Genomic DNA, 12,907 nt, shown 5'->3' with positions numbered 1-12,907 from the left:
TTCTCGGCATGGAGGTGGAAGGTTTATGACCACCGGTCTCAAGATCAGATGTCTTTGCTGGATGCAGTGAATGCTGGTTGTGAGGACATCACGGCAGAAGATTGCAGGGGGTGGCTGCGGCATGCAAGAAGGTTTTTCCCTCGATGCATTGTGAGGACAACATTAGGTGCGATGTGGATGAAAATCTGTGGCCTAACAGAGAGACTGGATGGCCAGTGAGACGTTACAATTGTTCCTTTGTGTGTTTTCTTTCACACATCTATAGTTCGGACCACCTGCCTTTGTCGACTTATTGGATTTATATACTCTAATGCTACTGTTTACAAGATAACATTGTTTTGCTTTACGTATTTGCATCTGTTTCATTTTACTGAATGAAAAATATCTTCCAGAACCTGGACTTTCTCTGCCAACAGGAAAGCCTTTGAGCGCCTGTTTTGTTGAAGACACAGATCAGCTGGATGAGGCAGCAAAGAGCCTGTTAAGTATTCAACATGTAGTGTTTTCCTCTTATGAACTCGAGAATAAGCTGTAAAATTAATGTTTTGTTTGAGGTAGAATGTAAGAAAAGTATTATTGCTTTCAATTCATGCTTTGAGTTAGTGAACACTATAGTAACTGTTTTGTTGTATGTGATTCATACAGATTGATGTGGGTTTTATAGGCAATTATCATTCTGCGTTTAAAGCTAGAATCCAAATTAACTCTCTTGATAATAGATAATTCTCATAAAGTTGTCTGGATGCAAAGAGCATCTTTATCTCGCAAGAGTGAGAATCACCTTCTAAACCAAAACATCTACATGAGACTGATTTAACTATGCTTTGATTATCAAATATTAACGAAAGTAAATCTTTGTGTTACACGATACTCCTGGATCGCTAATCAACTATCGGGAGTGGGGTGTCGTTGTTTAAACTTTCTTTTCTGTACTACTGTGACGAAGTGCCCGCCCCTGTGTGTATTTTCTGTGTTATATGTTATATGTTACTTGTTGTGTGTAAATGTTGGTGTATAGCGATGGCTGCACGGGATATAAATGGGTGTGTGCAGCACGAGTATTTAAAATGTATATTTGTATTTAGGCACGAGGATGGCACAGCACTTCACGTGCAAGTAAAATGTAATATGTGAGCACGGGGAATTGCACTTTATTGATTCACGTGCAGTTGTACCGCGACTCCAATTGAATGATTGATTAGCAGTCGAGTCTCGGTACAACTGCATAAAAGCAGCATGTTTTCACTCACTCGGGGTTGTGTGTTCGGTGAGTGGAGAACGGGATTGGAGACGGAGGTAATTGTAAGCGTAAAATAAGAAAAATAGAAGCTCACCGTGTTTGTCTGTGTAGTACGTTTTGTTTGTCTGTTTATTTTGGCTCAAGTGCCGTGTCCTGTTTTTGTGTTTAAAACCTTTTATTTTCTGTTCTGTTTATTTATTAAATGCTGAGCGAAAGCATTCGCTCAGCTCCACCAAACTCTACCTCTCGTTTTGTTTATTTATTTCCTGGCTCTGGTCTGACGCCACCCACTCCGGCCGTCTTTGTGACAACTACTTAGTTTAGTTAATTTTACCTTTCTGTATTACTTTAGTTCAGTTGTTGCACCTTTAATTTTTCCTTTATTTAGTTTTATTTCCAATAAAACTGTTCCTTTATATTCACTAGAAGCGTTGTCCAATCTGATTATTTCAATCTACAAGATTTTGAATTCAAATAAGGTATTATATGATTACAACTTAAACTAGTACCTTGCACACTACATACGGAAACTGACCAGGTCACACTGGATTGAAGATCTCTTCTGCCCTTCCATTATAAAAGCCAGTAGAGAATATCTCTTCTGGAAACAGTGGGGGCAGTGGCAGACATAGTGACAGGCAATTGTAGGCATTGCCTACCAAATTATTTTAATAATTTAATAATAATAATAATAATAATAATAATAATAATAATAATAATAATAATAATAATAATAATAATAATAATTTATTTTTAATATAGCGCTGTGGAAGGGTTTGGGAAAGCACAAGGCAGACACAAAGTTTGAATATGAAATGTCTTCACAGACACCCAGATTTATTGTTCACAGCTCTATTGGCAGGTGCTTCTTTGACAGTTCGTGGCACTCTACCAGCAATGGTATTGTGCCCCGTTCTTCACAAACACATGCACAGGTGTGGAAACCAAAATAATAAGCAAAAAGGCGAAAGGGACGGCTCAGTCCCACTAAACTTGTAAAATTAAACAACCTGTGCGTGGCTGGCTTGCACCACTGTGTTTGTCTCCTCGAAGAGAAATGGACTGCAGCTATATGAAATGTGGCAGTATCATTAGTTTCAATGGGGCTTTAATTACTTCAAGTGTTGCCCTATAGGTGCAGTCCTGCAGATAGTGTGTAGTGTGTAGCATGACCTGTTCCCCTGTTTGTGTATTACCTGGACGGGCTCAATTTGCATTCCTAAATTAAATTAATAAAAACTCATGTGTGAAGCAGTGATCATCACGGACACGGAAACCAAAGTAATTCTAATAGTCGTATCCCTCATAAAAGTTTACCAAGGTATTTCTGCACAGGATAAAAGTTTGCCAATGTATTTCTGCACAGTATAAAAGTTTACCAAGGTATTTCTGCATAGTATAAAAGTTTAACAAGGTATTTCTGCACAGTAATTTTGCAGTTTTACCTCTGCTTTACCATGCCTTCATAGTGCTTTTTACACTTTGCTATGTTTTTACTGTGGTGAACTGTTATAAGGGATCCATCACATTCGGAGAAGGAGATCTAACTGAAGAATCGGTTTCCTGTGAGAGACCCTGCAGCCCGTAGCTTTCAGACAGTGCACACTTCAAGCAGCCAGTATGAAGAGGAGACACGACTGTACCTGTGTCTGTTATGAACTCGTGGCTGGTGTGGTACTTGCTGTGCAGGTTGAGGCCATGCAGGAAGTTGTGGCTCTGGCAGGAGCTGAAGCGGAAGTTGAAGAGCTTGTCAACGAGATAAGATATGGGGCTGGACGGAGTGACCACATGAGTGTGCAGGCCATCGGAGCTTGAGGTCTCTGAGCTCTTCTTGATGTCATCTGCAGGGCGGGTGGGAGTGCATCAGTGAGGGTGGGATAGAGCAATGATCTCATTACAACAGTGAAGGAACAGTGAAGCCATCTCCTACCTAGTACCTACCCATCAGTTTTTACCATGTTTTTACCATGTACTGTAAGTTCCTCACACTGCTTCCATTTACCTGCCAGTTCAACATCATCTTCCTTGTTGTCGAGCCACTCCTGCTTCTTCCCAGCGTTCCAGATCTCATCCAGGCTGGCAGCAAACCCACTGCCCCACATTCCTGGGGAGACCAACACAACCCACGCTTTATATTCTGCTGAACACTTTCTTTAAGAAAATGATCCCCACTGTGTTTCTGCATGTTGGGTTTGAAGGATAAGGATCACTTGATGCTTACCTGAAGGACTAAGTTCTACAACCCTGTGAGAGACCGGTGCACAAGATGTTGTAGTGCAAGGAGGAAGCGATGACACAGAAGATATGTTTAAACCAAGATGGCTGGTGTTTTAGCTGACAAACAGGAACAGTGCCGGAACAGTTCATAAACTAGGTACAGCAAGCTTGGCTCAGAAACAAAACAAAAAAACAAAACAAAGGACTATGGCAAGAACAAACCAAAAAAACAAGAAGAGTAATAACAATAATCATTAAAATAGCTGGTGACTGCTATAGGCATTTTACCACACCCCAGTCCATTTCCTCTTTATAAGAGCCAACCTCCTCCAGCACTCCCTTTCTCTGATTGAAGTCTAGGACCAGGTATATATACTCCACCTCGTAGCCTCTCCTAATATAGCCCCTCGGAATATACCATTCTATATAAAACATAAAACATTATTTACCAAACAGATTACCACTTTCAAATAACAAAAACACACCATTTACAGAGATACAGAACATCTGCATTCAAACTGTCCTGGATAGGTACTCTTTAGGCAACAAAAAATACATTGCCTAAAAAATACCAGTTCTGCTTCCCTCGCCATAGACTAACATTAGGCATGAACGGCCCGCCTGTCTAGGGTTGCCACCTTTTCCATAGACCAAACCCGGACACATTTCTCAGTCAGCCTAGGTCTATCAAAACTGCAGTTTAACACAATACCACCAGACCTGGGTACAAATAATCATGCAGTATACACAGTATTGTGCTCTTGATATTTCTAGCAATCAAACTTGCAAGCCATAGTGGATACAATAAAGTAATCCATGCCCGTGCAATTCACTATTCATTATCATGAATGTTGTTGAAGCTGACACCCTGGGATCCTTCAAGAAGCTGCTTGATGAGATTCTGGGATCAATAAGCTACTAACAACCAAACGAGCAAGATGGGCTGAATGGCCTCCTCTCGTTTGTAAATTTTCTTATGTTCTTATGTAAATGTACTTTTTCATATTTTTATCCCCAGGAAAGTACATTTTGTTTCATTATTCATTGATTTTAGACGTAAACAAACGATCTATTAAACAAACAACAGTCTGTGTTTTTAAAAGACAGTACGTACTTTCAGTAATGGAGGGGGTTCACTCCGTTACAGACCCAATACACGTACTCCCTTAAGCCCATGAGACACGAGGCAACTAACAGGCAACCTTTTCTGGCAATATACAAAGCAACTCAGGGTTCGTACAGGTTTGAACATCTTGAAAGTGCTTCCATTTGAAAGTGGCAAATCCAAGGCCTTGAAAGTACTTGAAAATGAGTTGTTTACCTGAATTTTAACGTCAGATAGATTTTTATGACCTTAAATTTGACCCTGATTGGAAAATGTTGTAAATCTAATAATATCGACTCCTGCCAAAATGTCGTCAATAACTGTGTAGAAGCTGTAAAATACTGTTTGCGTATTGGCTATATACGCAACCTAGATGAGAGTTATATTATAATTGTGCTGTGTTTGTACTATTGTCATGCATACCACAGTATCCCTCCATCAGTCTTTCTGGTTGTGTGAATAAGACTGTATCCACAATGGACAGAGCGACGTGAGCAAAGTCGTCAAATGTCAATCCACACCAGACGCGACTTGGATACGATCCAAGACTGGAAAATAAATACATGACCCTGCCCATGCATTCCTATTGGACATGCTAGTCCCATTACAAAATGCTAGTCCCATTACAAAACAGGTCTTGTTTTGATAAAAGGTTACCACCCTGACCTCTGGCAACTCCGTTGTAAAATAAAGGTTAGACTTGTAAAAGCTATATATAGATCAGTTATTGAACATCCCTATATATCCAACAGTTTTATTGTTAACATTATTATTAGTAGTAATTGTACAGTTGTAGTTGTAGTATTTTTTTTTCGTGGTACCAGTAGTAGTCGTAGTCTGAATTGAAGCCCAGTGCATCTGTCAGAAGACATCTGGACAACAGTAGCATAGTTCAACTGATATTTTCAACAAAATAATTTTATTGTTACACATTTATATATACAACTTACTGTAATCTCAGTTGTGTTTCTTTACAAATTCCTTCTTTGATCCTTTTTGTTTATTAACTTTTTAAAGCATTTAAAAGTGCATCATCATTATTATTATTATTATTATTATTATTATTATTATTATTATTATTATTATTATTATTATTATTATTATTAATATTAAAATCTGTATTATGCGCAGGTCACCACTTACCTTGTATTATTATTTACTTTTATTTAGTTTTTCCTTTTAAAACAGTCCGGTGAACTTGACAGAACATGCTTTATAAATATGGCTCATACTCCTCAACACTGTGTATGAGCTTGGTAATGTTGGGATGTGTCACACAGAATACAAACGTGTTGCTGGCTTTGTTTTACAACGTATAGAATAGTAGGACCTCGATAATATTTCTGTTTGTTTGGTGAATCTCCACAAAACTTCACTTTATGTGTATGTAAAGACCTTCTTGTCATGGATTTGTGCCACAGAACAATTTATCATAAAAACAAACAAAAACAAACAAACCAAAAAAAAGCCATAGTTTAAAATTAGGTCACATGTTCAAGTTGTGTGAATGAGGGACCTTTTTTGTGTCATTTTTAAAAGCCAGCAAAAGTGCACATTCAGACATTCATATTTATAGTCAAGTAACCTTTTTTTTACTGTTTCACTGCTACTTAAACACTCTATTAGTGTTTGCAGAGAATATATATATATAAAAATACAAATATATTTTCTTTTGGGAGTGTGGGGCAGATGATGTGAAAATAAGATTTTTTTTTTTTTTTTTTTTTTAATATTTCTTAATAATCTGTCCAGAATCTCAGTCAGAGATCAGTGCGTGTTTTTCTGGGGTGTTAAATAAGTTGTTTGCACTTCGAGTTTATTGTTACTAAATAAGGGCTCAATTTAACGAGGCACAGGCTTTCAAACGGCCATTGATTTTCTATGAACTTTTTTTTTTAATTAAGCTAGAGAATATCGTACAAGTGTTTAGAAAACAAGAAATAACTCTGCTAGGTATATAACCTGTGTGGTTACAATACCTCCTGACGTAGCCCTTCCCATGCTGTTACTGGGCTATACCGTCCCTATGCCTGACCTAGCCCTTCCCATGCTGTTACTGGGCTATACCGTCCCTATGCCTGACCTAGCCTTTCCCATGTTGTTACTGGGCTATACCGTCCCTATGCCTGACCTAGCCCTTCCAAAGCTGTTACTGGGCTATACCGTCCCAATGCCTGACATAGCCCTTCCCATGCTGTTACTGGGCTATACCGTCCCAATGCCTGACATAGCCCTTCCCATGCTGTTACTGGGCTATACCATCGCTATGCCTGACCTAGCCCTTCCCATGCTGTTACTGGGCTATACCGTCCCTATGCCTGACCTAGCCCTTCCAAAGCTGTTACTGGGCTATACCGTCCCAATGCCTGACATAGCCCTTCCCATGCTGTTACTGGGCAATACCGTCCCTATGCCTGACCTAGCCCTTCCCATGCTGTTACTGAGCTATACCGCCCCTATGCCTGACCTAGCCCTTCCAAAGCTGTTACTGGGCTATACCGTCCCAATGCCTGACATAGCCCTTCCCATGCTGTTACTGGGCTATACCGTCCCTATGCCTGACCTAGCCCTTCCCATGCTGTTACTGGGCTATACCGTCCCTATGCCTGACCTAGCCCTTCCCATGCTGTTACTGGGCAATACCGCCCCTATGCCTGACCTAGCCCTTCCAAAGCTGTTACTGGGCTATACCGTCGCTATGCCTGACCTAGCCCTTCCCATGCTGTTACTGGGCTATACCGTCCCTATGCCTGACCTAGCCCTTCCAAAGCTGTTACTGGGCTATACCGTCCCAATGCCTGACATAGCCCTTCCCATGCTGTTACTGGGCAATACCGCCCCTATGCCTGACCTAGCCCTTCCAAAGCTGTTACTGAGCTATACCGTCCCTATGCCTGACCTAGCCCTTCCCATGCTGTTACTGGGCTATACCGTCCCTATGCCTGACCTAGCCCTTCCCATGCTGTTACTGGGCTATACCGTCCCTATGTCTGACCTAGCCCTTCCCATGCTGTTCATTCTGCAGGATGCTCACCCAGCAAGTAGCTGATGCGAGGCTCTGCCATCCTCTTGATCAGGCAGCCCTGGTTGAACTGGCTTCTGAAATCCTCAGTGCGGATGAAGGCTCCGTACTTAGAGAAGCCCGCCTCGTAGGGAGTGAACTCACACCATTCTGGGCAACAGAGGGAGAGAGACTGCTGTTAAAGGGACATCCTTCACACCAGCGCACACTAAACCCATTCAGACAAGGCAGGTAAAGGGACATCCTTCACACCAGCACACACTAACCCCATTCAGACAAGGCAGGTAGAGGGCATCCTTCACACCAGCACACACTAACCCCACTCAGACAAGGCAGATAAAGGGACATCCTTCACACCAGCACACACTAACCCCATTCAGACAAGACAGATAAAGGGACATCCTTCACACCAGCACACCCTAACCCCATTCAGACAAGACAGATAAAGGGACATCCTTCACACCAGCACACCCTAACCCCATTCAGACAAGACAGGTAGAGGGACATCCTTCACACCAGCACACACTAACCCCATTCAGACAAGGCAGGTAGAGGGACAGCCCTTATCAAGTGCCGCAACGCCCCTCAAAATGTTTGTCTATTCACGGCCATTCTGGCCGCAGTGCCCTTTTAGCTTCAGCTGGAGAGATGCCTGCATTGGGAAGTGTTTGGGTCCAAACAATAACATGATTACGTGTTTGTGTGGTGAAGTCGCACCAATTCCATACACAACACTTGTGTCAATATTTATGATTTTGCTTGATGTCAGTCTGTTTAGGAAAACAAAGGCGGGATATCACATGTTTTAAACTGAAGCGCGAGGGGGGCGATAACAATCTGCTGAAACAAATGTCTGGGAGTCCTGAGGTGCTGTATAAACACCAGCAGAATACAGCAACCCCAGGTTCAGCTGGGATGGTGACCAAACGCATGTGAGTACTGCTTTGTAAAAACGTTGCTTAAAATGAAATGCTGCATTCTAGAAATTTAGAACAATAACAAAAAACATAAATAAAAAATACACTTAAGGTCTGTTTTGCGCCGTTCACAAAATGCCCTGAAAACTTTAAATAAAAATGCAGCAAAAGGTACATTTAAAAAAAGTGAAAAGGTTATATCAAGTGGTAGTGTGTCTAAATAAAGTTTTGAGTTAACACGAAGAGATTTTTTTTTATCGTTGGCTGCATCTTCTTTAACAGCTGCATCTATACCAAAGAAGTGGGCATGCCATGTAAGCCGTTACCATAATGGGTTTTGTACTAAAGCAGGGTCAGCTGCTGCAGGGAAAACTGACTTTGTTTCTCACTGACCATTTTAAGACTGGTGACAGCGAGAACGCATTTAAATTTAGCTGCCAAGTTCACATTCACTTAACAATGTTTTTTCTTAGTGTTAGCTAACGTTGGCCACGGTGCAGACCTTGGGTCAAACCAATATGTTCGTGTAGGGAGAATACTGTTCCATTTTTATATTTGATTTTAAACATTTTAAAGTAAACCAATGCCAAACACAACAAGGTATAATATATAAATAGTGAACGAAAAAAGTGGAGGGGGCACATGCCCCTTCTGCCCAATGGGTTAGGCGCCTATGGTGCCCTCTACACATGTATTGAACTGAAGGCTATTTATGGTGCCCTCTACACATGTATTGAACTGAAGGCTATTTATGGTGCCCTCTACACATGTATTGAACTGAAGGCTATTTTGCCTTGCCCTTTTTGTTGCCAATTTAGAGCCCTGCTACACATACATACTCCTAGGCATTTTCAGCACCCCCCTCCAACCTGCAAATTCCTTGGTGTTGAGGTCTGTCTTCGCATTGACCCCGGCATAGATTGGCAGAGGGTTCTGTCCAGACGCTACAGCCTTCTTCTGGTCACTCAGTCGGGCTGGGTTCTCCTGTACAGGATGAATGAGGTTTCACTGAGGACGGCTTGAGAGAGGGGCTGGTTCTCACATTCAAACAATTAGTTTGATTTTTTGCTTTGGAAACTATTCTAGAATCAGGAAGCTCCTAGTATGTAATATGTAATATATCGTAATACAGCCATCTGAAATGTCTTTTTGTATCAGATTCAAATTAGCTATGCTGCTTAAATATTATTATTTAAATTACACATACGCTGTTCAATTGCAATGTATTATACATCTGTAAACTTGTAAAAAGTGGAATTTATCAATCAGAAAATCAAACAGGACATTTTCAAATAAACATTTAGTGAAGTACAACATTTGAAAATATTTACAGCTTTAACTGCAAGGAAGAAGCCCACCTGTCTGTACACGAAGAACTCAACAACAAGGCCCCAGAAATCTGTGAGCGAGACATTCAGTCCATCATCGCGCATCCTTTTCAGCTCCTCTGTGTAGTAGCTAAGCCGACTCAAGGAGTACGCAGACATCTTGTCACCCGACGTGCCAACAAGAGCCTTGGCGATCGGGCCTGACAGGGACTCACGGCTCCAATCAGCATTCTCGTACAGCGCAGACATGCACCTGCAGCAACACAAACACTTTCTGAAGTCAAAAGCACAATTTAGAATATGTTAAAATATCTGTCCATTCAAAAGGGTTAAAGTAAGTCTAAGTAATATTTTTCAGGACTGTGAAAAGAGAGGGACGTTTGAGAATGCAGACATCTTGTCTGTACTAAGGAAACCTCATTCTAAACAGAATGACAATTTGTTTTCAAGACTCCTAATCATGCTCTGAGCTTCAAATACTATTATTTACACTTTAAACAATAAAAGGCACAATTGTAACCAGCAGCTGGCATTCCTATTTCAATGCTGGCTGTTTAAACTGGTTTTGCACTTTTTGGAGCCAAAGTAATTCTGTTTGAGAACACTTCCACCCAAGGAGTAACCGTGACAATAAAGTGTTTTGAAATAACCATTTAATCAATGAATTTTTATTATATGCATTTCAACATTTCAAATTGATGAAAGTTGTTTTAATAAAATTTGGATTTAAAATCTTCACGAACTTGAAATACGAAGAGCTTACGTTCATCTTTCATAAAACTGGTAAATCTTAAAAACAATTGTAAAATGGTCAAAATTGAATGTACATTTATACATTTGGGGCTTTATAAGAACATAAGACAATAAGAAAGTTTACAAACGAAAGGAGGCCATTCAGCCCATCTTGCTCGTTTGGTTGTTAGTAGCTTATTGATCCCAGAATCTCATCAAGCAGCTTCTTGAAGGATCACAGGGTGTCAGCTTCAACAACATTATTAGGGAGTTGGTTTCAGACACGTAAGTATTACTTACGTGTGCGTAAATACTGCGAATTTGCAGCCTCTGTCCTTTGTAGAATTTCTGCGTGCGATTTACTAAGCAACTCTTTTTCGTGAACAACTATCGTAATTTCACCGCAAGTTTACAAACAGCATAAATTACTGCTCATTAGAGATAGATCGGAGTTTGCATCTCATTATAAATAGATTAGCAACGCCGAAAGTCAAAATGTAGAACTTCCGTAAGTAAAGTAAACATTACACTGTAATAATAGTGTAGCGCAAACATACACTGGGAAAAGCGAAAACAAACCAAAACGTCATCTAAAAGAAAGGGTCCCCAAAAACTGAAAGCATGAAGAAAACTAAGCTTGTTTGTATATATAGAAGTTTACATAACATGGTACATATGCACGGTAATTCTGCACCCTGTCCATGCTTTCTTACATGCTTTCGGTGCTTTAATTTAATTTAAGAATATCGCAGAAAACTTTTGTTTCAGTCTAGGTATATTTTAGTTGTGTAAAGGAAATCAGTGCAGTAGCCTACATACAGCAGGCTACGGAGGTAAATACTTTTTGCCGTGTTTCATTTGTCTATGCACTACGTCAGTAACTTTTAATTTCTAACCGGTACTGTACCGTATTATTGTTCAGCCAACACCTGCCCCCCGCCGTGCTGTAAGGGGCACTGCACTGTGCTCCGACTGGAGGCAATTTGAGAACACACTGAATATTTGTGAGCTCTGTCCAGTTGTTCGGCTTGGATTTTGGCATCGGAGCTTTAGTTTCTCGCACTGTCCATGTAATTTAGGGTTACCATGTTTGCAGAGTGAAACACTTGTTTTATTTTCTGCAATTCACTAAAGCCGCACTAACTCCAAAGCAGTTAAAATAACAGTATATAATAATACAATAATACAGTAACTTAAAAAAAATGTACATCGGGTATGTGTATTGCAGATGATAACTACGTATTTTCTTGATATTGTCCTTTCATAACATGTTAAATGTACAAAAAGCCAGATTAAATAGACCCGCTATTACCATTGAAACGTGATAAACACAGAATCAGAATGATTAAAACAAAGTAATCCATAAGATCGTTTATTTTATTTCTGAATGGCGCTAACACCGCCAAATAAATTATTCTGCTATTATCTTGCTGAGCACACCGATGCAGTTTTGTACTTAAAAACAAGGGGCGAATTCACAATTTTACTGTGTGTGACGGGACAGAAAATGAAAGCTGTTTTTGCTCTACTCGAGTGGTGTTAGCTGTATATCGTTTTGATTATGTGAAGCATCTCGTTGTTTCTGTTTGATGTTTTTCCTACCCAGGCCCACCGAGAGGACGGGGAGAACGTGAAATTTCCCCGGGGCCCAACGCCCCAAAGGGGGGCCCTGATGAAGGGGGAACTTTTTTTTTCTTTTTTCTTTAAATATATATATATATATATATATATATATATATATATATATATATATATATATATATATATATATATATATATATAACATTTTAAAACAACTAGCCCTGCACAAGACCCTTTGCGTTCCCACCACCACATTAAAAAGAAAAACTCCCGTACTGCACACCGATGTGCTTCTGTTGTGTAATGATTGTGTATCCAGGCGCTGTCAAACACTTCCTTTCTCAAAATGATTTGAACTTTCGCATTTCATATTTTACTACACCAAAAAGCGGGGGGCGGCAGCGGGACATACCAATCCTTCCCCGGGGCCCATGACGGCTCTCAGCGGCCATGTTCCTACCTAAAAGCAATTAGAAGGAGCAGCGTATCACAGTCTATCATTCTACCACCAAGTAATAAAGTGGAATAGTTGTATGCTTTATTGCTTTAGGTAAGTTTAAAATAAAGCACATTCAAATATAAAATAAACCAAAACAAAATGTATTTATTGCCATTGCTATTTAATATAGAGTATTAATAAATATTTATTAATAGTCTGCCCCACATGTCGACCTGTTCCTATCCAATTTTAAATAACTTTAGCATAACAGAGGCAGAAGTGTTAAAGGGACTAGGAGCTCTTAAAATAAACAAATCCCCTGGGCC

At 40.1% G+C, this 12,907-nt stretch overlaps 1 protein-coding gene across 1 annotated transcript; it reads right to left on the bottom strand.

Moving 5' to 3' along the window:
- Positions 1–1,779: 1,779 nt before the first annotated feature.
- Positions 1,780–10,078, bottom strand: LOC131698711 (cytosolic phospholipase A2 zeta-like). Its single transcript, XM_058992169.1, has 6 exons — positions 9,860–10,078; positions 9,371–9,485; positions 7,597–7,734; positions 3,243–3,344; positions 2,884–3,081; positions 1,780–1,841 (listed from the first exon to the last, which is right to left on the bottom strand). The coding sequence occupies exons 1-6, from the start codon at positions 10,076–10,078 to the stop codon at positions 1,780–1,782; spliced, it is 834 nt and encodes a 277-aa protein (XP_058848152.1).
- Between the last annotated feature and the right edge of the window lie 2,829 nt (positions 10,079–12,907).

Source organism: Acipenser ruthenus, chromosome 18 (assembly GCF_902713425.1).
Source record: "Acipenser ruthenus chromosome 18, fAciRut3.2 maternal haplotype, whole genome shotgun sequence".
NCBI lineage: Eukaryota > Metazoa > Chordata > Actinopteri > Acipenseriformes > Acipenseridae > Acipenser > Acipenser ruthenus.
Note: the sequence above shows the minus strand (reverse complement) of the source record. Positions and strands in the feature narration are given on the sequence as shown.